This window comes from Erythrolamprus reginae, chromosome 11 (genome assembly GCF_031021105.1).
Source record: "Erythrolamprus reginae isolate rEryReg1 chromosome 11, rEryReg1.hap1, whole genome shotgun sequence".
Lineage (NCBI taxonomy): Eukaryota > Metazoa > Chordata > Lepidosauria > Squamata > Dipsadidae > Erythrolamprus > Erythrolamprus reginae.
In genome coordinates, this window is record NC_091960.1 from 30,597,010 (window position 1) to 30,623,445 (window position 26,436).

General features: G+C 41.7%; 2 protein-coding genes across 2 annotated transcripts in view; both read left to right on the forward strand.

Annotated features, from left to right (window-relative positions):
* The window catches only part of NCMAP (non-compact myelin associated protein), a 610,040-nt gene that overhangs the window by 128,793 nt on the left and 454,811 nt on the right, over positions 1–26,436 (forward strand). The window lies entirely within an intron of this gene.
* Positions 1–26,436, forward strand: part of CLIC4 (chloride intracellular channel 4) — a 94,817-nt gene that overhangs the window by 49,380 nt on the left and 19,001 nt on the right. Inside the window, exon 2 of the mRNA XM_070764888.1 lies at positions 7,999–8,108. Coding sequence (XP_070620989.1) covers positions 7,999–8,108 — 110 coding nt within the window. The remainder of the gene's footprint in view (positions 1–7,998; positions 8,109–26,436) is intronic.

Sequence of the window (26,436 nt, forward strand, 5' to 3'; positions counted from 1 at the left end):
ATAAATACATAAATAAATCCCCCCCCCCAAAAAAAGAGGTTGAAAATTCAGGTGCATCTTATACTCTGAATGTGGCTTTTTTCGAAGCTTCCCCCCCCCAGCCCTAAATAGATGCCTGGCGGGACCCAGGGGAAGAGCCTTCTCTGTGGCGGCCCCAGCCCTCTGGAACCAACTCCCCCCAGAGATTAGAACGGCCCCCACCCTCCTTGCCTTTCGTAAACAACTTAAAACCCACCTCTGCCACCAGGCATGGGGGAATTGAGATCCTCTTTCCCCCTAGGCCTTTACAATTCTATGCATGGTATGTATGTTTGGTTTTTATATTAATTGATTTTTAATCATCAATACCAAATTACTATTGTACACTGTTTTATTGTCGCTGTTAGCCGCCCCGAGTCTCTGGAGAGGGGCGGCATACAAATCCAATAAATGAATGAATGAATGAATGAATGAATGAATGAATGAATGAATGAAAAATGCGAGTTCCAGGTACATACGTGAATGATGAGGCAGCAGCCATCTCGATCACCGGAACATAGAGACTTTAATAAAACCACTTAGCTTTCGTTAGCGTGCTGCTAACTTCGTCAGAGTATTAAAATGCCGTGGGAGACAAACATCTTTATAAAGCAGGCAATGAGCAGACTGAGTAATGCTTTATAAAGATGTTTGTCTCCCACGGCATTTTAATACTCTGACGAAGTTAGCAGCACGCTAACGAAAGCTAAGTGGTTTTATTAAAGTCTCTATGTTCCGGTGATCGAGATGGCTGCTGCCTCATCATTCACACACACACACACACACACACACACACACACACACACACACACACACATATATATCTTTCCAGCTCTTACCTTGCAGATTCTTTCATTGTTATTCTTTGCAAAGAATGTTTTCTAAGGCCTGAGTCTTTGCAGGTTTTTTTTCATTGCTCTAACTTGCTCCAAAAGTTTCTTTCCAGCCCTAACCAGGTGCTAATGCTTTTCCCAGCTCTTACTGTCTTGCAAGCTCTTTCATTGTTACTCTCTCTGAATAAGGGTTTTTTAAAGCCCTAACCCTGGAAGAGAGACTGTTGTGTGATGGGTAGATGGTACACTAATATTATCCTTCTATTATCCCAGCCACATAAATAAACAGAAGCAGACACTAAAATATTGGCAGACTGTTGGATGGAGCTTGTGGTTTCTGAACTGGCAGAAGACAAAAAAATTGACTCTCCTTTTATTCCAATCTCTGTGATACATACCAGGTTTATGCTTTCATAGAGGATTAACCCCTGGTTATTATTATTATTTATTATTATTTATTAGATTTGTATGCCGCCCCTCTCCATAGACTCGGGGCGGCTCACAACAACAATAAAACAATGTATAACAAATATAATAATTTAAATCACTAAAAAACCCTTATTAATGGTTTTTATTAAAAAACCATTTATTTTAATTTTTTTTACTAAAAAAACCCTTATTACTGGTTGTTCTACCAGTAGCTGAGCTAGCATTAAAATTTGTTTATGTGATTTAATAAACAATGCTTCCAAATGTAAAATAATGCACTTGGGGAAAAGGAATCCTCAGTTTGAGTATTGTATTGGCAGTTCTGTGTTAGCAAATACTTCAAAAGAAAAGGATTTAGGGGTAGTGATTTCTGACAGTCTCAAAAGGGGTGAACAGTGCAGTCAGGTGGTAGGGAAAGCAAGTAGGATGCTTGGCTGCATAGCTAGAGGTATAACAAGCAGGAAGAGGGAGATTATGATCCCGCTATATAGAATGCTGGTGAGACCACATTTGGAATACTGTGTTCAGTTCTGGAGACCTCACCTACAAAAAGATATTGACAAAATTGAACGGGTCCAAAGACGGGCTACAAGAATGGTGGAAGGTCTTAAGCATAAAACGTATCAGGAAAGACTTCATGAACTCAATCTGTATAGTCTGGAGGACAGAAGGAAAAGGGGGGACATGATCGAAACATTTAAATATATTAAAGGGTTAAATAAGGTTCAGAAGTGTTTTTAATAGGAAAGTGAACACAAGAACAAGGGGACACAATCTGAAGTTAGTTGGGGGAAAGATCAAAAACAACATGAGAAAATATTATTTTACTGAAAGAGTAGTAGATCCTTGGAACAAACTTCCAGCAGACGTGGTAGATAAATCCACAGTAACTGAATTTAAACATGCCTGGAATAAACATATATCCATCCTAAGATAAAATACAGAAAATAGTATAAGGGCAGACTAGATGGACCATGAGGTCTTTTTCTGCCGTCAGTCTTCTATGTTTCTATGTTTCTATTTCAGGGGAGAAGAAGAGCGTAGCATAGGCTTCTGACTATGTTACCTATTACATTACTACTTTATTGATTGATTGATTGATTTGATTTGATTTGATTTGTATGCCGCCCCTCTCCGAAGACTCGGGGCGGCTAACAACAATAAAGAAAACAATGTAACAAATCTAATATTAAAAAGTAATCTAAAAAACCCCAATTTAAAAAACCACTCATACATACAAGCATACCATGTATAAATTCTATAAGCCTAGGGGGAAGGGAAAAAATGTCAATTCCCCCATGCCTGACGACAGAGGTGGGTTTTAAGGAGCTTGCGAAAGGCAAGGAGGGTGGGGGCAACTCTGATATCTGGGGAGAGCTGGTTCCAGAGCGTCGGGGCCGCCACAGAGAAGGCTCTTCTCCTGGGTCCCGCCAAATGACATTGTTTAGTCGACGGGACCCGGGAGATGAGTCTTTCCCCTTTCCTCACTGGTGTTTGGTTTGACTTCTTTCTTTGGCGCTTTTAAACTATTAGAACATAAGAACCTAAGAGGAACCATGTTGAATCAGGCCAAAGCCCATTTAAGAACCATTTTCTACTTAAGAACCCAAACCCAGAAAAAATTCCCAGGAAATTTGAGAGCGGCACGAAGTCCTGGCCAGTTTCCTGCCATTCCCCCTTTAATCTCAGCCATCTTGGGCTTTTCTGGGCTGCCAGAGGAGCCTTTCGGTGGCACTTAAGGAGGCTTTGGCAGTCCAGAGCGAACAAAGCATTTTCTTTTCTCTGGGCGCTTGGAGAGGGAATAAACCTCTGCCAGCACCCAGAGAAAAGAAATGCTCCCTTCTCTCTGGGCAACGACTGTCCTCCTCCTCTTCTTCCTCCTCCTCCTCCCACCCAAATTCCGAGCTTTTATTTTTTTCCTAATGGGTTTGCACGCATTTTTTGCTTTTACGTTGATTCCTATGGGAAAACCTTTGAAAAGTGTTCGGAAACTTCAGATCGTGCAGAATGCAGCTGCAAGAGCAATCATAGGCTTTCCCAAAAATGCCCATGTAACACCAACACTCCGCAGTCTGCATTGGTTGCCGATCAGTTTCCGGTCACAATTCAAAGGGTTGGTCATCACCTTCATGGCACTGGACCAGGGTATCTACAAGACCGCCTTCTGCCGCACGAATCCCAGCGACCAGTTAGGTCCCACAGAGTGGGCCTCCTCCGGGTCCCATCAACAAAACAATGTCGTTTGGCGGGGCCCAGGGGAAAAGCCTTCTCTGTGGCGGCCCCGGCCCTCTGGAACCAACTCCCCCCGGAGATTAGAATTGCCCCCACCCTCCTTGCCTTTTGTGAGCTCCTTAAAACCCACCTCTGCCATCATGGGGGAACTGAGATATTCTTTCCCCCTAGGCCTTTACAATTCATGCATGGTATGTTTGTATGGATGGATGTTTGGTTTTACAATAAGGGTTTTTTAGTTGTTTTAGTATTGGATTTACATGCTGTTTTTTGTTACTGTTGCTAGCCGCCCCGAGTCTACGGAGAGGGGCAGCATACAAATCCAATAAATAAAATAAAATAAAATATAAATAAAAAAATAAAAAAATAAAAATTGCTTCTACTTACAAACTTTTCTACTTAAGAACCTGCTCACGGAACGAATTAAGTTCTTAATTGGAGGTATCACTGTACTTTGCTATGCATTTCGAGCTTGCAGGTACTGAAAAGGATTGTCGAGCTGGCCTTGGGGAAGGTATGAATGAACAGTCAGCATGCTGGCTGGGGAATCCTCGGGGTTGAAACCCACCCGTCTTAAAGTGATGAAGGCTGAGTAGCTCTAGGCAGGGAGTGAAAGAAGTAGGAGGAGGAACTTAAAATAGCCCTGTTTTGATTTTGTTTGGGAAATGATGGGTGGAGAGAAACTTTGACAGTCTTTCAGGAATCTGTTCAGACCAATAAACCATTGCCCACAAGATCATATGCTGCAACGTCCTTCCGGTCAATGACTACTTCAGCTTCAACCGCAACAACACGAGAGCACTCAACAGATTCAAACTTAATATTAACCGCTCCAAACTTGACTGTAAAAAATATGACTTTAACAATCGAGTTATCGAAGCGTGGAACTCATTACTGGACTCAGTAGTGTCAACTCCCAACCCCAACATTTCTCCCTTAGACTCTCCACGATTGACCTCTCCAGGTTCCTAAGAGGTCAGTAAGGGGCCTATATAAGTGCACTGATGTGCCTATCGTCCCCTGTCCAATTGTCTTCCCTTATCTTATATATCATACATATTCTCTCCTTATCTGTCTGTCTGTCTATCTATCTATCTATCTATCTATCTATCTATCTATCTATCTATCTATCTATCTATCTATCTATCTATCTATCACAGTGATTTTCAACCTTTTTTGAGCCGCGGCACATTTTTTACATTTATGAAACCCTGGGGCACATTGAGCGGGGGGGGGGCCCTAAAAAAAGTTTGGACAAAAAAAATATCTCTCTCTCTCTTCCTCCCCTTCGCTCTATTTCTTTCTCCCTCCCTCTTTCTCTCCCTTCCTCCCTCTATGTCTTTCTCTCTCTCTCCTTCCCTCCCTCTCTTTCTCTATCTCTCTTTCTTTCTCTTGTTCTCTTTCTCTTTCTCTCTCTCTTGTTCTCTCTCTCGATCTTTCTCTTTCTTGCTTTCTTTCTCTCTCTCTCTTGCTTGCTTTCTCTCTTGCTTGCTTTCTCTCTTGCTTTCTCTCTCTTGCTTTCTTTCCCTCTGAGCTTCGCGGCACACCTGACCATGTCTCACGGCACACTAGTGTGCCGCGGCACACTGGTTGAAAAACACTGATCTATCATATATACTCTCTCCTTATCTCTTATATCATATATATTCTCTCCCTCCCATTTACTTCTCTTCTTTTTTACTTTCTATCTTTATATATATTACTTAATGTCTAGTCTCTTCCATATGTATTGTATATTGGACAAAGAATAAATAAATAAATAAATAAATAAAAAAATTCCTGGAATCAGTTTTGAAACCTTGGTCAGGTTACTTTTACCTTTCCATTAAGGTGAGGTGATTTTGTATTCCTTACATCTTCTTCAAGGCCAATCTATGGATTCTTTTATGGGTCTTTAGTAACTGAATCCCTACTGGTCCCAAGATGCTACCTTTCTCAGCTTAATTTGCCACGTTCGGTTATTTGGGGGGTTAGAAGAGGGAACACGATGCTTGCGACCTCAGGCTCTTGATGTAAAAACTGTATATAAATCACACTAATATTAAGAACGAAGGCAAAGCATGGAGCACGGTCCTTATTTTGCGATGCTTGAGACACGAGTGAGAGGGCTCTGCTGATTGTTAAATTGGCTTTCTTGTCTAATGAAAGAGGATGGTTTGGCACAGCTCGTCCATTTTTTAAAATATAAATGTATTTATTAAATTTTTCCATTTTTAAAACAATACATAGTCATATTTACAGATGAATCTACATCATATATACATTCCTATCAACGTTATCTTTTGGTTGTTTTTAGATTTCTTGATGTTTTATTTCAATGTTTAGTTTGAGTTTATTTTTTTGTGTCCATTGCTACCATTTTGTCCAGATTTCATAGCAGTCCGAATCTTTTTGATTATTAAGCTCCATTGTCAATCTGTCCATCTCTGCGCAGTCGTATATTTTCTTCATGATCTTGTTGTCTTCAGGTATTTGCGGGTTTTTCCAGTTCTGTGCAAATACAATCCTTGCCGCTGTTGTTATATGCAAGCTTAAATATTTTACATTTTTAGAATAATACCCTCTCATAATGCCCAGTAGAAAAAAACTCTGGTGTATATTCTATTTTTGTGTTTGTTATTTGACACAGCCAATTATTTATTTTTTCCCAATATTTTCTTGTCTCTGGACATAACCACCATAGATGAAAGATGGTCCTTGAGTCTTATTACATTTCCAACACATTGGGCTGTAATATTTGTGCATTTTGGCTAGTCTTTTGGGTGAGAGATTTATTTTATTTATTTATTTATTTATTTATTAGATTTGTATGCCGCCCCTTTCCGTGGACTCGGGGCGGCTCACAACACAATAAAACAATTCATAACAAATGTAACGATATACAATTTAAAATGTAAAATTTAAAATAGTTTAAAAAACCCATTTTTAAGCAGACATACCCACGAACATACCATACATAAATTATATAGGCCCGGGGGAGATGTTTCAATTCCCCCATGCCTGACAACAAAGGTGGGTTTTGAGAAGTTTACGAAAGGCAAGGAGGGTAGGGGCAGTTCTAATCTCTGGGGAGAGTCGGGGCCGCCACAGAGAAGGCTCTTCCCCTGGGCCCCGCCAACCGACATTGTTTAGTTGACGGGACCCGGAGAAGGCCCACTCTGTGGGACCTAACTGGTCGCTAGGATTTGTGCAGCAGAAGGCGGTCTCGGAGATATTCTGGTCCGATGCCATGAAGGGCTTTATAGGTCATAACCAACACTTTGAATTGTGACCGGCAATTGATCGGCAACCAATGCAGACTGTGGAGTGTTGGTGTAACATGGGCATATTTGGGGAAGCCCATGATTGCTCTCGCAGCTGCATTCTGCACGATCTGAAGTTTCCGAACATTTTTCAAAGGTAGCCCCATGTAGAGAGATGCCAACGGTATAACATTTTGTATTGATTTTCTTTGTATGTTGTGGATTTTGTTATATTTCTCTTCCAAATTTGTTCCCATTCCTCTCTCTATATATTATGGCCAATGTTTTTTGCCCAAGCAATCATTGTACCTTTGACTATCTCCTCTGGTCTTTCATATTCCATCAAATATTTATATATTTTTGATATTGCTTTTTCTTCTGGGCCTGTCAGTAGTTTATCTAGTGGTTGAGTAGTTCTTTCTATACCTGTTTGTTCCATATCCTTTTTATATCTTGATTTAATTTGAAGATATGCCCACCAATCTATATTTATATTTTGTATTATTAAATCTTCCCTACTTTTAAGTTTGCAGTTCGTATCTAATACAGTATTTCTTTATATTTGATCTTTTTTATCGTTTCTATTGTATTTAGATATACAGTGTTCCCTCGATTTTCGCGGGTTCGAACTTTGCGAAATGTCTATACCACGGTTTTTCAAAAATATTAATTAAAAAATACTTTGCGGGTTTTTCCCCTATACCACGTTTTTCCCGCCTGATGACGTCATATGTCATTGCCAAACTTTCGTCTGCCTTTAATAAACATTTTTTTAATAAACTTTAATAAATAAACATGATGAGTAATAATCTAAATGGTTGTTAAGGGAATGGGAAATTGTAATTTAAGGGTTTAAAGTGTTAAGGGAAGGCTTGGGATACTGTTCATAGCCAAAATAGTGTATTTACTTCCGCATCTCTACTTTGCGGAAATTCGACTTTCGCGGGCGGTCTCAGAACGCATCCCCCGCGAAAATCGAGGGAACACTGCATAAGAGCTTCCATTGTGGATATCCAATTTGGTATCTTTATATAATGTTTATGTCTTATATCTTTCCATATTTTTAGTAAAGATTGTCTAATTACATGTCTATGAAAGTATTTTGGTGTTTTATCTCCTATGTCCTATAAATAAGCATGCCATCCTTTCTCTAAGTCATGGCCTTCCAAATGTAAAATTCGTTTATTATCCAGGTTGGTCCATTTTTGACTAATGTCTTCCTCCCACCCCTTCTTTTCCCCCAGGCTGGCAGTGATGGCGAAAGCATAGGCAACTGCCCCTTCTCTCAGAGGCTCTTCATGATACTGTGGCTCAAAGGAGTGGTATTTAGCGTCACAACAGTTGACTTGAAAAGGTAAGGAACTTGCTGTTCTTCAGGGCCTCTGTCTGTATTATTACAGTGACAGTTGAGCCCAAAATCTCAGTTGTTAAGTGATATTTTTCCCGTTTTATGACTTTTCTGGCCATTATGTGAATCACTGCTGTTTAATAACTCAGTTGTTAAGTGAATCTGGCCCCCCACATTGACTTTGCTTGTCAAAAGGTCCCAAGAGCGAATGATTGAAACATTTAAATATGTTAAAGGTTTAGGAAGGAAAGTGTTTTTAATAGGAAAGTGAACCCAAGAACAAGGGACCACAATCTGAGGTTAGTTGGGGGAAAGATCAGAAGCAACGTGAGGAAATTCGGTATTATTTGATTGAAAGAGTAGTAGATGCTTGGAACAAACTTCCAGGAGACGTGGTTGGTAAATCCACAGTAACTGAATTGAAACATGTCTGGGATCAGCATATATCCATCCTGAGATAAAATACAGGAAATAGTATAAGGGCAGACTAGATGGACCAGGAGGTCTTTTTCTGCTGTCACCACAGCAGAGGAAAGGCGCCAGCTACAAAGCGAGCGAGTGAGAGGAGAAGGGAGCCCTTCAGCATGGGAAGGAAGAGGAAGCAGGTAGCAGCAGCAGCCAGTGTATGGGAGGCATCCTCACGCCGGGTGTATTGGAGGTGCGTGCTCCTCCTCGCTACGTCAGAGTCCCCCCCCTTTTTTTTTTAAGCCTTAAAGTTTTGGATTTTTTTGATTCCCATCACCTAACCTTCTTCCTTCGGCAGCGACTGCTCTCCTCCTCTTCTTCTTCCTCCTCCTCCCACCCAAATTCCGAGCTTTTATTTCTTTACTAATGGGTTTGCACACATTATTTGCTTTTACATTGACTCCTATGGGAAAAATTGCTTCTACATACAAACATTTAGAAACATAGAAACATAGAAGTCTGACGGCAGAAAAAGACCTCCTGGTCCATCTAGTCTGCCCTTATACTATTTTCTGTATTTTATCTTAGGGTGGATATATGTTTATCCCAGGCATGTTTAAATTCAGTTACTGTGGATTTATCTACAACGTCTGCTGGAAGTTTGTTCCAAGGATCTACTACTCTTTCAGTAAAATAATATTTTCTCATGTTGCTTTTGATCTTTCCCCCAACTAACTTCAGATTGTGTCCCCTTGTTCTTGTGTTCACTTTCCTTTTAAAAACACTTCCCTCCTGGACCTTGTTTAACCCTTTCACATATTTAAATGTTTTGATCATGTCCCCCCTTTTCCTTCTGTCCTCCAGACTATACAGATTGAGTTCATGAAGTCTTTCCTGATACGTTTTATGCTTCAGACCTTCCACCATTCTTGTAGCCCGTCTTTGGACCCGTTAAATTCTGTCAATATCTTTTTGTAGGTGAGGTCTCCAGAACTGAACACATTTCTCCTTAAGAACCTGGTCACGGAACGAATTAAGTTCTTAAGTAGAGGTACCACTGTGTATATACTCTCTCCTGCTGGACAGACCTTTTAGCCTGCGGTGAGAGAGAAGCTTTTGCCAAGGCCTCCGGTGCTCCTAATAAAGGGAACATTTATTTAACTACAGAGGGTCTGCCATATTTGGGAGCCGGGTCAGAACACTTAAGTTGACATCTGTATAACAGTGACAATTGCAAACTATCACAAAAGCAAAACCTTATTGCCAGATCTAAAACTCGTGCTTTCTATTTATTCCTCACTCTTTCGTTTCTGCAGTAACCATTCCCATTTCCTTAAAAGGGAAAACTCATTTTCTTCCTTCGGTGAGGTCATAAAAATTCAGCTTTAAAATAGCCGCAGTAGGTCAGCGGTGTACTTTCCACACCCGCGTGGCCACAGACGATGGCAATAAGACACAAGTTCCTCTCTTCAGTGAATTAGTGGAGCCTCTACTCGGCTCCCACCAGTTGAAAAGTTCGCTGCTAAGGAATTGTGAAACTCAGGAAAAACACTATTAATTTACTCTTCTGAGACATCTAATTTCTTTTGCTGCTTTCTCTTTTGATATCTAATTCAATGCTAACAAGGGGATATTTATTAATTAATTAATTAATAGATTTATATGCTGCCCTTCTCCAAGGACTTGGGGCGGCTTACAACATATCAAAAAAAATGTGAGCATCCTAATCCAATTAAATTAAACTAGTTACTTTAAAACCCCCAATATTATCTATCTATCTATCTATCTATCTATCTATCTATCTATCTATCTATCTATCTATCTATCTATCTATCTATCTAGATATCTATCTATCTATCTATCTATCTATCTATCTATCTATCTATCTAGATATCTATCTAGATATCTATATATCTATCTAGATATCTATCTATCTAGATATCTATCCATCCATTCATTCATTCATTCATTCATTCATTCATTCATTCATTCAATTTTTATGCCGCCCTTCTCCTTAGACTCAGGGCGGCTTACAACATGTTAGCAATAGCACTTTTTAATAGAGCCAGCCTATTGCCCCTACAATCCGGGTCCTCATTTTACCCACCTCGGAAGGATGGAAGGCTGAGTCAGCCTTGAGCCGGTGATGAGATTTGAACCACTGACCTACAGATCTACAGCCAGCTTCAGTGGCCTGCAGTACAGCATTCTACCTACTGCGCCACCGTGACTCTACTATTATATTAAAATCAATCATTACCATTCACACAACAAACATACATTACATTCGTCGGCCAGGGAGCTAAAGTCTAAAAGCCCCAAGCCTGGAGGCATAGATGAGTCTTCAAACTCTTGCGGAAGGCAAGGACGGTGGGAGCAGTGCGAATCTCTAGAGGGAGCTGATTCCAGAGGGCCGGGGCCCACACAGAGAAGGCTCTTCCCCTAGGCCCCGCCAAGCGACATTGTCAGTTGGCGGAACCTGGAAAAAGCCAACTCTGTGGGACCTGACCAGGGGTGGCTACTCCACCCCAGAGCACGCACTTTGCACTGAAAGATGTTGAAATAAAATGCATAAGCCGCGCCCACAGTGTGGTAGTAAAAATTTTGGTAGCTCTTCACTGGACCTGACCCATAGAGATTTGCATCTCTGTAAATAATACAATGGTAAGATATAGGACGACTGGAATAAATGGTTAAATAACATATCTATCATTTAGGAACGATGAAATCCAAGAAGGTATAGAAGTATGAAAAGGTGCTAAGTGATTGTAAAAATGAAATATCTTTGCATTATTGCAGAAATGATATATAAATAAGGAAAATATTATTGCTTAGCATAAAACAGAAAATTATGTAAGGATGGATTTATTTGCTTATATTTTATATTATATGTTAATATAACATATTAACATATAATATGCGGAGAGGGGCGGCATACAAAGCTAATAAATTATTATTATAAATTATTATACGTTTACCTAAAAGAGGGAGAAACAAATGTGAAATGGACGTAAACGAGTATGGGATAAGTGTCAAATAAGTAGATTGTAAAAATAGTAATTATTATTACTATTATTATTACTATGAAATAATTTTTTTTAAATGCTTTTTGTTAAGAAATATTTTTACAATCTACTTAATAATTTACAATCTACGTAATAATAATAATAATACAAGCACAACTGCGTGCAGGCTAAATGAGGACATAACCAGCCCTTTCCTTCCCTCCCAAGCGCTCTTATATTTTTCCCCCTCTGCCACTGCTAAAGACAGAGGTTTCATTCTTTTCCATCTTCAGGAATGCAGCTTGAGTCTGTTTGCAGGAATTGGACGGTCTTTGTTGGACCGAGTAATGCTGCTGCATCCCAAATTCTAGCGGGCTTGGGAATGTAAGACGGTTTTTGGGACTCGGTTTTGCAGAGCCTCGGAAGCGAGCCAGCGGCTTTCAGACTTTCTTTTTGAGAAATCTGGAGGTTCTTAAAAGCTTCAAAGAAAGGTTTGGGGTTCGGTGTGTGTGTGAGAGCTAATGCTAGAGGCTGCTTTCTTCACGAAGCTGTTGCTGGATTGTGGGCTGTGCTTTAGGGTCCATGCAGTCTGTGGACCACCTTCTGCCGCACGAATCCCAGCGTCCAGTTAGGTCCCACAGAATCGGCCTTCTCCAGGTCCTGTCAACTGGACAATGTCACTTGGCGGGTCCTAGGAGAAGGGCCTGGATGAAAATGTCCTCCCTGATTTCAGAAGGGAGGGAGGGAGGAAGAGAGAAAGAAAGAAAGAAAGAGACAGAAAATGAGGAAGGAAGGGACAGAAAGAGACAGAAAAGAAAGAAGGAAGGAAAGAGAAAGAAAGAGAAAAAAAGAAAGAAAGAGAGAAAAAAAGAAAGAAAGAAAGAAAGAAAGGGAGAGGCAGAAAGAGAGAGAGACCAGAAGGAAGGAAAGAAAGAGAGGAAGGGAGGGAGGGAGAGAGAGAGACAGAAAGAGACAGGGAAAAGAAAGAAGGAAGAAAAGAGAAAGAAAAAAAGAGACAGAAAGTGAGGAAGGAAGGGGCAGAAAGAGACAGAAAAGAAAGAAGGAAGGAAGGAAAGAGAAAGAAAGAGAGAGAGAAAAAAAGAAAGAAAGATAGAAAGAAAGAAAGAAAGAAAGGGAGAGGCAGAAAGAGAGAGAGACCAGAAGGAAGGAAAGAAAGAGAGGAAGGGAGGGAGGGAGAGAGAGAGAGACAGAAAGAGACAGGGAAAAGAAAGAAGAAAAGAGAAAGAAAGAGACAGAAAGTGAGGAAGGAAGGGGCAGAAAGAGACAGAAAAGAAAGAAGGAAGGAAGGAAAGAGAAAGAACGAGAGAAAAGAAAGAAAGAAAGAAAGGGAGAGGCAGAAAGAGAGAGAGACCAGAAGGAAGGAAAGAAAGAGAGAAAGAAAGAGAGGAAGGGAGGGAGGGAGAGAGAGAGACAGAAAGAGACAGGGAAAAGAAAGAAGAAAAGAGAAAGAAAGAAAGAGACAGAAAGTGAGGAAGGAAGGGACAGAAAGAGACAGAAAAGAAAGAAGGAAGGAAGGAAAGAGAAAGAAAGAGAGAAAAGAAAGAAAGATAGATAGAAAGAAAGAAAGAAAGGGAGAGGCAGAAAGAGAGAGAGACCAGAAGGAAGGAAAGAAAGAGAGAAAGAAAGAGAGGAAGGGAGGGAGGGAGAGAGAGAGACAGAAAGAGACAGGGAAAAGAAAGAAGAAAAGAGAAAGAAAGAAAGAGACAGAAAGTGAGGAAGGAAGGGACAGAAAGAGACAGAAAAGAAGGAAGGAAGGAAAGAGAAAAGAAAGAAAGAAAGATAGAAAGAAAGGGAGAGGCAGAAAGAGAGAGAGACCAGAAGGAAGGAAAGAAAGAGAGAAAGAAAGAGAGGAAGGGAGGGAGGGAGAGAGAGAGACAGGGAAAAGAAAGAAGAAAAGAGAAAGAAAGAAAGAGACAGAAAGTGAGGAAGGAAGGGACAGAAAGAGACAGAAAAGAAGGAAGGAAGGAAGGAAAGAGAAAAGAAAGAAAGAAAGATAGAAAGAAAGAAAGAAAGGGAGAGGCAGAAAGAGAGAGAGACCAGAAGGAAGGAAAGAAAGAGAGAAAGAAAGGGAGGGAGGGAGGGAGAGAGAGAGACAGACAGAAAGAGACAGGGAAAAGAAAGAAGAAAAGAGAAAGAAAGAAAGAGAAAGAAAGAAAGAAAGAAACATTGAGAGTGAGTGAGATTTCCCAAGCTCCTCGGGGCTGAGAAGAATTGCTGAGAAACTGCGTTTCCTGAGATGGACCACTAGACTTCTACAACTGAAAAGAAAAGTCAATCAAAAGAGCAACATACAAAGAAAAGAAAACAAAACAAAACACCCCCAGGAGCAAAACAAATTAAAGTTTAATTTCTGTGCATTATTTAATGGACTGTTAAATTAGCCACACCCACCTAGCCACATGGCCCGGGTGGGCGGGGCCAGCCAGCAGTGGCATTGGGGAGTTCTCCGAACCGCACAGAATCTTAGCTAGAGGATCCCCCTGCGAACCCCCAGTGGCCCTCCCCTGGGTGCCGGTACGAGGTCTCCAGCCTCCGGCAGGGCGTTGGACCAGAAGACCTCAAGGTCCCTTCCAGCCCTGTGATTCTAGGCTGGTGTCTTTTGGTTGGATTTATTTAACCAAGGCTCTTGGAATATAAATAGGATGAACAGATGCTGCTTTGAGCTACTCGGAGGATGTGCCAGTTCATGTGCTTCTGCCCCCGTATGCCACGAGTTTTTTTCCATTTCACGAAGCCAAATGTTGGGATTTCAGAAGCCGCAAGAGGAGGCGAAGATGCCACGCTTGTGTGATGCTTCTTGCTGCGTCTCTTTTTCTTTTCTTTTTACAAGAAGCAGGGGTTGAAAATACTAAAAACTGCTTTTTGAGTTATTGAGCACTGTGGTTTGGAAGTTTCTCTCTCTCTGTGTTTTTTAAAAAATCAATATATTGGTGTTGAAAAGCGCCAAACATCCTGGGAAGAATACCCGTTTTCCCCCATTTGTTAATTTTTAATTTTAATTTATTTTAATTTATTTTATTAATATTTTGTCAAGTCCGTATTGGTACCCTGTTTCCCCGATAGTAAGACACCCCCGATTGTAAGACGTATCGGGGGTTTCAGGGGGGTCGGCTAATATAAGCCGTACCCCGAAAGTAAGACATATGTCTTACTTTCGGGGAAACACGGGGGTATTGCCGCCTCCCTCTCATCTAGCTGCGCGCCGCCTCCTGCCCACGTCCGCACCGTCCCCCTCTCCATACGTCGCCGCGTCTGCCACCTCCCTCTGATCTTAATGAGCGCCACCTCCTGCCCACTTCCGCGCCGCTCCCCCTCCATACGTCACCGCGTCTGCCGCCTCCGTCTGATCCAAATGAGAGCCGCCTCCTGCCCACTTCCGCGCCACCCCCCTCTCCATACATCACCGTGCCGTCCCCCTCTCCATACGTCACCGCGCCGTCCCCTGCACTTGTCACTGCCGCCTCCTGCTTAAAATACGGTAATGCACACAATATTAATCATACATCAGTAAAACATACACACTGGCATACTGGGGTATCATCTGCTGTTTTGTGGTGAATACAATACTGTTCAGGTTGTTAATAAATGTTAATTTTATGGTTAAAACAAAAAATTTGTCAATTTTTTCCCAATATAAGACATACCCCGAAAGTAAGACATAGTGGGGCTTTTGGGGATAAAAAGAAAGTAAGACACTGTCTTACTTTCGTGGAAACACGGTAGTATACAAAGATATAACAATTGGTATTATATAAAGATGTAGCAAAGATATTTTTTATGAAGTTTTTAAATTGGTTTTTATAGTAATAATGCAGCTGCGAGAGCAATCATGGGCTTCGCCAAACATGCCCATGTTACACCAACACTCCGCAGTCTGCATTGGTTGCCGATCAGTTTCCGGTCACAATTCAAAGTGTTGGTTATGACCTATAAAGCCCTTTATTTTTTTAGATTGCTTTTAATATTAGATTTGTTTACATTGTCTTTTTATATTGTTGTTAGCCACCCCGAGTCTTCGGAGAGGGGCGGCATACAAATCTAATCAATAAATAAATAAATAATAAATAAATAAATAATAATTATTAATTATTCATGTGTGGAAGCGCGAACAAGATTTTGACGATTTTCACCAATGTTTTTGCTTCGGGGCATATGCAGAAGCAAAAAGTCGGCAAAAATTGCCGGAATCTGGCTCGTGCAGGTCAGAATCTGGTTCGCGCCAGCGTCTTCACACAATATTTTATTATTATTATTATTTTGTTATTATTAGATTTGTATGCCTCCCCTCTTCAGAGACTCTTATTTTGCTTTCTGCGCACGCACAGATGCCAATTTTTTATTTTATTTAATTTGACTTCTATGCCGCCCAATCCCAAAGGACTCGGGGCGGCTCACAACAGTATAAAATTAAAGTAACAATAGCAATAAAAAGAAGTCAAGGAAAAAAATGAGCAATATCTAAAATCCTAATTAAAACTTAACAATTCAATAACACACGTACTAGTCATTCATACCAATTTCAAATATATGGGCAAGCTAGTGGTTGATTTAGGGCCCGCGGGCCTGCTGGCATAGCCAGGTCCATACGGACCTCGGGGGGAGTTGATTCCATAAAGTCGGGGCCACAACAGAGAAGGCCCTCCCCCGCGGTCCCGCCAACCTGCATTGTTTAGCTGGAGGAGGCCAACTCTATGTGCTCTAATTGCATGCAGGGGCGCACAGCTGCGTGCACATCTTGGAATTTCGGAGCACCTGACCACTACTGGTGGGGAGGGCATTCGTTCGTTCGTTCATTCATTCATTCATTCATTCATTCGTTTGATTTATATGCCGCCCAACTTCCTAAGGATTCTTATGGAGAGGATTCTGTAGCACTTACTAACGTGAGTAAGAGTCCCTTCCAGGCAGGGATGGGTGTTTTGTTGTTTCAAAAAATTTGCCTGGTAATTGAGCAGAGCTTGGCTTTCCAAGTCTCTGCCCAAATGACACATTAGCATCTCTAGGCAGGCTGGTACAAATGTCTTCAACTAGTTTGGGCTTGGATTCCCGAGCTTAAAGATTATTTCCTGTCTTTGGAAGATTCTCCGAGATTCTTTCCTTGCACATCGTTGCACAGTGAGGTGGGAACTGTGATCAGCCTGTTCCCCTTTTTTCTTTTCTCGTAAAGTGTTGAGGGAGTGTGTGTTCTTGCTGTGCTTTGTATATTTATTTATTCCTTTATATTGTTTGTCAACCACGTATAAGGTAACAGATATAAAAAACAATTATAAATACAGTGGAACCTCTACTTACGAACTTCATTTGTTCCGTGACCAGGTTCTTAAGTAGAAAAGTTTGTAAGTAGAAGCAATTTTTCCCATAGGAATCAATGTAAAAGCCAATAATGCGTGCAAACCCATTAGGAAAGAAATAAAAGCTCGGAATTTGGGTGGGAGGAGGAGGAGGAAGAAGAGGAGGAGGACAGTCGCTGCCCAGAGCGAAGGGAGCGTTTCTTTTCTCTGGGCGCTGGCAGAGGTTTATTCCCTCTCCAAGCGCCTATAAAAAGGGAAATGCTTTGTTTGCTCTGGACTGCCAAAGCCTCCTTATGGGCCACCGAAAGGCTCTTCTGGCAGCCCAGAAAAGCCCGAGATGGCCGGGATTAAAGGGGGAATGGCAGGAAACTGGCCGCTCTCAAATTTCCTGGGAAATTTTTCCGGGCTCGGGTTCTTAAGTAGAAAATGGTTCTTAAGAAGAGGCAAAAAAATTCTTGAACACCCGGTTCTTATCTAGAAAATTTCCTAAGTAGAGACATTCTTAGGTAGAGGTACTACTTTACAGGAAATGGATATGGATAAATAGGGACAGTAGGATAAGGACTGTTAGGAACGTTGGTGAATGCCCATAATTGGTAAAAGTTGGGAAATTATGCACAGCCTGAACTTCTTGTATTAAGCTAGAAACCAGTGATGACTTTATACCTTGGAATCTGTAACTGGCCCGTTTGCTGTCTGGCTGAGTTCAATTTTAATCCAATGTAACTAAGCCAAGGTTTAGTTGGAAAAGTGATCTTCATTTCCCCCTTTTTTTATTGCTTGATACATTTTGTTCCTTTAATATAAGAAACTGTTGGGGGGGAAAATATCAGTGAACAGGTGCTGTATTTCCTTTAGTTTGGCCTCAATAAGCTTGATTGGATTGGATGGACGTGTGTGAGTATCCATGGAGTCTTTTAAAATGTTTTAGTAAAATTTCATATTTTATAGTTATTGGATTTCTTATATATTGTTATATTTAATGTTGTATGCCGCCCAAAGTCGCCTGGAAAAGGCCGGCATAGAAATCTAATAAATAAATAAGCAAGCAAGCAAGTAAGTAAGTAAGTAAGTAAGTAAGTAAGTAAGTAAGTAAGTACCAGTAAGTAAGTAAGTAAGTAAGTAAGTAAGTAAGTAAGTAAGTAAGTAAGTAAGTAAGTAAGTAAGTAAATAAACACACACACACACACACACACACACACAAACACACACACACATAAAGCAGGGAGAGGCAACCAGTGCTTATGATGCTAGGCAGCATAGAAATCTTATAAGGAAGGAAGGAAGGAAGGAAAGAAAGAAAGAAAGAAAGAAAGAAAGAAAGAAAGAAAGAAAGCAGGGAGAGGCAACCAGTGCTTATGATGCTAGGCAGCATAGAAATCTTATAAAGAAGGAAGGAAGGAAAGAAAGAAAGAAAGAAAGAAAGAAAGAAAGCAGGGAGAGGCAACCAGTGCTTATGATGCTAGGATCTGCCTAAAAATTTTCAGAGGGAGTAGCAATGAAAACAAGCCGGCAAAGATTTAGGGCTGGAAAAAAAACTTTGGAGGGAGTAACAATGAAAAATCCTGCAAGCTGGGAAGAGCCGATCGTTAGCACCTTGTTTGGGTGGGAAAAAAACATATTTTGGAGCAATTTGCAATGAAAAAAAAAGCCTGAAAACCAGTAAGAGCTGGGAAGACTGTTAGAGCCTTGTTAGGGCTGGGGGGAAAAGCTTCAAAAAAGCTACGTTCAGAGTCTAAGAGACACCCAAATTTTCAGCCTTTAAAAAGGCAAGGGTTTTCCTGACCAGTCGAGTCTGACTTTAGGGCATGGGTGGGGAACAATGGCCTTTTTATGCTTGGTGGACTCCAACTCTCAGCATTCCTGAGCCAGCCATGCTGGCTGAGGAATTCTGGGAGCTGTAGTCCACAAGTCATAAAGGGGCCTTTGTTCTTCACCTCTTCTCTAGAGGTGGTGCTCATCTCTCTTTCCTAGTTGCTTCCGAGGTCACGTGGCCAGAACAATGTTACCTTCTCATTGATGTGGTACCTACTTATCTATTCACATCTGCATGCTTTCAAAATGCTAGTTTGTAGGAGCTGAGGCAAGAAGGGCAGCTCACCCCATCACGTGTTGCTTGGGTCTCGAAGTGCTAACATTTCCAGCATCTTAATTTAATTTAATTTAATTAATTTGACTTCTATGCCGCCCAATCCCAATGGGACTTATCCGCTAGGCCACCACACCCCCATTTTCTCCCTTTACCTGTTTTTTGCCAGCAACTTAAGAGTTGATTTTGCCTACTCAAAGAAAGAAATGCAGCGTCCACAATCCATTTTAAGTACACCTTACCATTTCGGATTAAAGTTCTTCATCTCGCCACTCTCCTTAAAAGGATTCTCCTTCAACCCAAGGGAGAAAGCCACTCGGGTGATTTCCTGTAATTATCGTGGGTGTGCACAGCAGTGTCGTAATTGAGTCTTCGGGCATGAAACTGATTCACGTTTCTCAGCATCTTCTGGAAAGGGATCCATTGGGACATTCAAACCACCTCCAGAGTTCGCAACAGGTTTACAAAGCTGGCTATTGTGTTGGGGTTGAAGGAGGGGGAGGGAATCTGGAAACACTAAGTTGGGGAATGTTGGCTTTGGGATAAGGTGGAAGATGAGTCACCTGCCTCAGATGATATACACATGAGTAGTGATAGGTGAACTGAACCCGCACAATTCGGGTCCGTAATGAATTTTGCGGTGTTCGGTATGCCGAACACAAACTGAAAGTTTTCCAAACTTTGGGCAAAGTTCGGGGTCATGTTCGGCGTTCGGAGCTTTGACGTCGCTGGCAGGTTGCTAAGGATGCCAAGGTGATCACTTCCTGGATTCCATGGAATCCAGGAAGTGATCACCTTGGCGTCCTTAGCAACCTGCCGGTGACGTCAAAGCTCCGTCCCCGGAATCTCTTCACGGGAGGGATTCCCCGTTCGGGTTCGGTTCAGGTTCGGCCGAATTTTGCATAAAATTCGGCCGAACTTGCCGAACCTGAACATCATTGGGTTCGCCCATCGCTACACATGAGCAGTTTTTCATCTTCTCCAGTTTGTCCACACATGCATTCGGCATTTGCGTTTGTTGGAAATTCATGCTGTACCTTCTCCCTCAAGGTCAGTGAAGGCCTGCTACTGGAACGGTAAGGTGCTCCGTTCCGGTAGCGATCTTGGGGATGTGTGCGCAACTATGCGCCCCCAACATGCGCACACATACCCCCACATGTGCAGAAGCAAAATCTCACACTTATTATTATTATTATTATTATTATTATTATTATTATTATTATTAATTGGATTTGTATGCCACCCCTCTCCGCAGACTCGGGGCGGCTAACAACAGTAATAAAACAGCATATAACAATAATCCAATACTAAAAACAGTTAAAAACCCATTATTATAGAAACCAATCATACATACAGACATACCATGCATAAAATTGTAAAGGCCTAGGGGGAAAGTGTATCTCAATTCCCCCATGCCTGGTGGCAGAGGTGGGTTTTAAGCAGCTTACGAAAGGCAAGGAGGGTGGGGGCAATTCTAATCTCTGGGGGGAGTTGGTTCCAGAGGGCCGGGGCCGCCACAGAGAAGGCTCTTCCCCTGGGTCCCGCCAAGCGACATTGACGGGACCCGGAGAAGACCCACTCTGTGGATGTGCGTGCGCCCACCGGATGTGTGTGTACCCGCGACGGCCTAGGAGTGTGCACCAGTAGCGCCAAAGACAGCAGGTCTTCCCTGCTTAAGGTGGATATAGCCAGGAATGAGTTAAATCTGTCTGCACTGTGATTGGACTGAGTCTGTCAAAATCTGTTCAAGTCCCACCATTCAACATTTGCGTTTGTTGGAAATTCATGCTGTACCTTCTCCCTCGAGGTGGATATAGCATCCAGGAATGGGTGAAATCCTTTGTCAGTGAACCAAATAGCATCTGAGAAATAAATCAATTTCCACGCCTGTGCTTCACGTAGGGCTCGATTTATTAACGAAGCCGTATCTGGATTCGACTTGATTCATTCCAACTCTGAGTCTCTTAGATCAGTGTTTTTCAACCAGTGTGCCGAGGCACACTAGTGTGCCGCGAGACATGGTCAGGTGTGCCGCGAAGAAGGAAGCTCAGGTTCCAATCTCGCAACTTTTTGCTGAGAGCAAGAGAGAGAGAGAGATAGAGAAAGAGAGAGAAAGAAAGCAAGAGTGAGAGAGAAAGAAAGCAAGAGAGAGAAAATGAGAGGAAGGGGAGAGCGAGAGAAATGAGCAAAAAAGGGAGGAAAAAAAGGGAAATGAGAAAATGATTGAGGCAGAGAATGAGAGGAAAGAGGGAGAAACAAGAGAGAGAGAAGTGACTCTTGATTTAAAGCATATGATAAAAAGCACCCAAAGAATAAGAGAGAAAAACCTCCCAGCCCTCACTTAATTTTGGAAATTGTTCGACACACACACACACACAAGGGGGGGAGGAGACAGGGATGGAAAAAAGAGAGGAGAGTGTCTTAGGGTGTCATTTTGGTTGGTGGTGTGCCCCAGGATTTTGTAAATGTAAAAAATGTGTCGCGGCTCAAAGAAGGTTGGGAAACCACTGCCTTAGATTACCTCCGGGTCAAAACCCCATATCATATCCCCACACCCATAAGTGCAGTCATGAGGATCAATTTTATGCAGGACTCCTAATTCCTTCCTGTGTTCGTTACTATGGACTCTGCAGAAAGGAATGTGTGGTTGTATATCTCTCCCTCTCTCACACTCCCTCCCCTCCCCGTTCCTCTATCACTACCAAACTGTGTCAGGCTGTTGTGGTTGGCTCTGCCCCAGCTCCTGCCCCAAGGAATGTGGAGGTGGAGGTGGGGGAAACATCCACATGCCACAGGTCTGTTTTGCTCCCGACGAAGTCTCCTCTGACGAAGGAAGCATGAGTGGCAGGGAAGAGGGGAGTTTGGCAGACAGCCCAGGAGGAGATCAATCATCCTTATCATCCCTGGATTCTGAACAAGAACTTATGACAGATCCACGCATGCGTAGAGTGATGCATAGGAGAGAACAACTGAAGGATTATTACAGGAGATAAGTGAGGCCACCTGTGGTTGAGTGGGGCTGCTGTAATTAGTGCTACAGATAAAAAGAACAGCGTGCGGGTTTAGCCTTGTGGAAGTTTATCTGATTCATAGTTCGTCAAGATCGTGGTTTTGCTGTTTCCCTGTTCAAGACTGCGTGTGGACTTTCTGGACTTTGGAATTTGGACTCAATTTCCCAGTTACTGGGTGAGAAATTGGATTGCATTTAACCCGTGCCTTGTGTGTACCAGAAAATCCCTTTGACATTTAAAAAGGGAGTTTTTTCTGCTTTTCTGTTGATAAAGACCTTTTGGTTTTCCTTCTATCGTGTGGTGTGTGTCTTTCTGGACTAATTACCCTGTAATTACGGGCGGCTGGGACACGCCGGCAGAACACAGGCCATCCTTTGACTTCACATAATGACTTTGGGCCTGACATCCTTCTGCTCTGTGATTGGACTCTGTCTGTCAAAAGCTGTTCAAGTCCCGCCATACGGCATTTGCGTTTGTTGGAAATCCATGCTGTACTTTTTCTTCAGAAGGCTCCACAATTATGAGGCATCCAGAATTTCAACACGAGACTCTCCAACCCGCAGGTATCGATATTAAAACGGGGACATTTTAACTCAGGTGGCCATTAGTGAAATTCTCAAACTCGTGTTAGGCAAATGTGATGATTTCCTAACTGTCTTTCCACTCTTACTAGCCAGCCCTGTCTTGTCCATCCAGTGGATTTTGAGATTTGTATTCATTCGTTCGTTTATTTAAATTTATGGGCCACCCAACTCCAGTGGATTCCGGGCATAACTCTGAAATCCCAATGAGGGGAAAGCATCAGATATTTTATTTCTAATGAGGCAATTGTGTTAAATGAAAGAGGGCTGTGCAATTGCACCTACCCATAGTATAATTTACACTTCTGAAATAGAAACATAGAAACATAGAAGTCTGACGGCAGAAAAAGACCTCATGGTCCATCTAGTCTGCCCTTATACTATTTCCTGTATTTTATCTTAGGATGGATATATGTTTATCCCAGGCATGTTTAAATTCAGTTACTGTGGATTTATTTACCAACCACGTCTGCTGGAAGTTTGTTCCAAGGATCTACTGCTCTTTCAGTAAAATAATATTTTCTCACGTTGCTTTTGATCTTTCCCCCAACTGACCTCAGATTGTGTCCCCTTGTTCTTGTGTTCACTTTCCTATTAAAAACACTTCCCTCCTGGACCTTATTTAACCCTTTAATATATTTAAATGTTTCAATCATGTCCCCCCTTTTCCTTCTGTCCTCCAGACTATACAGATTGAGTTCATGAAGTCTTTCCTGATACGTTTTATGCTTAAGACCTTCCACCATTCTTGTAGCCCATCTTTGGACCCGTTCAATTTTGTCAATATCGTTTTGTAGGTGACGTCTCCAGAACTGAACACAGTATTCCAAATGTGGTCTCACCAGCGCTCTATACAGCGAGATCATAATCTCCCTCTTCCTGCTTGTTATACCTCTAGCTATGCAGCCAAGCATCCTACTTGCTTTCCCTACCGCCTGACTGCACTGTTCACCCATTTTGAGACTGTCAGAAATCACTACCCCTAAATCCTTTTCTTTTGAAGTTTTTGCTAACACATAACTGCCAATACAATACTCAGATTGAGGATTCCTTTTCCCCAAGTGCATTATTTTATATGTTTACAAGACAGTGCAAGCACGTAGTAGAGTGGTTAAACCCAACAGTTGGAAGGGATCTTGTTGGTTCGACCCTCCATCCAAGCAGGAGACGCTACACGAGCCACAGTGGAGCAGTGGTCAGATGTGCTAAACCTGGGAGTTGCATCTTGAAAGGAAGTGAGGGGCATACCTGCTTCCCACACCTGTGTGTTGCCAGTCCAGGGACTCCACTTTGTCAGGATTTAATTTCATTTTATTGGCCCACATCCTCCCTATGACGTTGTCTCGACACTGCCTGGCCTGACTTTGCTGGTTTCTCTCATCAACATACCGATGTCACCATCCCCACACCCTGATGGCATCATTTGGGTGTCTCTGTCTAAATGCCAAGCAACAAAATAGGTGCGCAGTCATTCAGTTAATTGAACCTGAAACCCGCAGGTGAGAGTAGAATTCCTGGAAACCCGTATTCCCTTCACCTCCCCATGCCAGCACTGCACATATGCAATCTGGACTGATTGGTGCAAGTAAAGAAGGTCGAAGTAGTAGCTCTTATTTGCACCTTGTAGACTGGTATCTGCAGCAAATAGTAACAACCCTGCAAATGAGGAGGCACGCATGGCGGGGTCCCTTTGCAAATGAAGTTCAGGGGTTGCCACAAAGAAGAGGGAGTCCAGCTATTCTCCAAAGCACCTGAGGGCAGGACAAGAAGCAATGGGTGGAAACTAATCAAGGAGAGAAGCAACCTAGAACTAAGGCATAGAGGTCGAATTAAATAAATACATAAATTTCCTGGCAGTTAATCCGTGGAACGACTTGCCTCCAGAAGTTGTGAATGCTCCAACACTGGAAGTTTTTAAAAAGAGATTGGACAACCATTTGTCTGAAATGCCTGAGCAGAGGGTTGGACTAGAACCGGGGTCTCCAACCTTGACAACTTTAAGACTTGTGGACGTCCACAAATCTTAATGTTGGCAAGATTGGAGACCCCTGGACTAGAAGACCTCCAAAGTCCTTTCCATTTCTGTTATTCTATTCTACTCTACTCTACTCTACTCTACTCTACTAATACTCACACCTGTACTTTCTTTGCTTAAAAGTCTTTGAGTCTTCGGAGTCTTCGAGTCTTCGGAGAGGGGCGGCATACAAATATAAATAAATATAAATAAACAAACAAACAAACAAACAAATAAATATAAATAAATATAAATAAATAAATAAAAATAAATAAATATAAATAAATAAATAAATAAATAAATAAAGCCAACATCTTAAAAAGGACATTCAAGCACAAGGTTCAAAATCTGAACCCATTTTTTTCTAAAATCAGCCTGCTTCCACTTCCTGACATTTTTAAGAGATGCTATCTTGTTCTTCGCAAGAAGAGCCCAATGTTATCATTCCCATTTTTCAAAAAGCCACGAATTCTCCACCCCGCCCCGCCCGATTTCCTGTAAAACATAGAAACATAGAAACATAGAAGTCTGACGGCAGAAAAAGACCTCCTGGTCCATCTAGTCTGCCCTTATACTATTTTCTGTATTTTATCTTAGGATGGATATATGTTTATCCCAGGCATGTTTAAATTCAGTTACTGTGGATTTATCTACAACGTCTGCTGGAAGTTTGTTCCAAGGATCTACTACTCTTTCAGTAAAATAATATTTTCTCATGTTGCTTTTGATCTTTCCCCCAACTAACTTCAGATTGTGTCCCCTTGTTCTTGTGTTCACTTTCCTTTTAAAAACACCTCCCTCCTGGACCTTATTTAACCCTTTAACATATTTAAATGTTTCGATCATGTCCCCCCTTTTCCTTCTGTCCTCCAGACTATACAGATTGAGTTCATGAAGTCTTTCCTGATACGTTTTATGCTTAAAACTGATGGCATTTTCTCCAAAGAGCTGGTCTTTTTGTCCAAAGACTGACAACAGACATCAATACTTTTGACATACCCTTCTCTGCTTTCTTTAAAAAACTAATCTTTATTTGTTTTTTTCCTTTTAAAAAAGCGTACAAAAACATAAGACAAAAAACTAGCCTAGAAACAACTAACCACTTTTACAGCTTTTCCGTAACATTTTCATGGTTACTTTTCAGTATTGCTATCCTTATTTTGACCATCTCTAATTTCTATGCATTTCTGTATTCTATATTAAATGGATTGAGTCTCCTTTTATATTTCCAAATTCTATTTCTTATATTTTTTTCATTGCTATTTCCTCCGAAGAATGTTTTTTCCATTGCTAAGTCTTTGCAGGCTTTTTTTCATTGCTACTCTCTCTGAATAAGGTTTTTAAAAGCTCTGACCAGGGGATAAAACAATGTGACCAAACTAAGGACGCTAGCCAGATGAATACCCGGTAGGCAGATTTTCCCCCATATTTTCCTCCCCCAAAACTTAGGTGCGTCTTATACTCTGGTGCATCTTATATTCTGATCAATACGGTACATATTTAAGCATAAAACAGTGCAGTCAGGCGGTAGGGAAAGCAAGTAGAATGCTTGGCTGCATACCTAGAGGTATAACAAGCAGGAAGAGGGAGATTGTCATCCCGCTGTATAGAGCGCTGGTGAGACCCCATTTGGGGTTCTGGAGACCTCACCTACAAAAAGATATGGATAAAATTGAACGGGTCCAAAGACGGGCTACAAAAATGATGGAAGGTCTTAAGCATAAAACGTATCAGGAAAGACTTCATGAACTCCATCTGTATAGTCCGGAGGACAGAAGGAAAAGGGGGGACACCATTGAAACATTTAAACATGTTAAAGGGTTAATTAAGGTTCAGGAGGGAAGTGTTTTTAATAGGAAAGTGAACCCAAGAACAAGGGAACACACTCTGAGGTTACTTGGGGGAAAGATCAGAAGC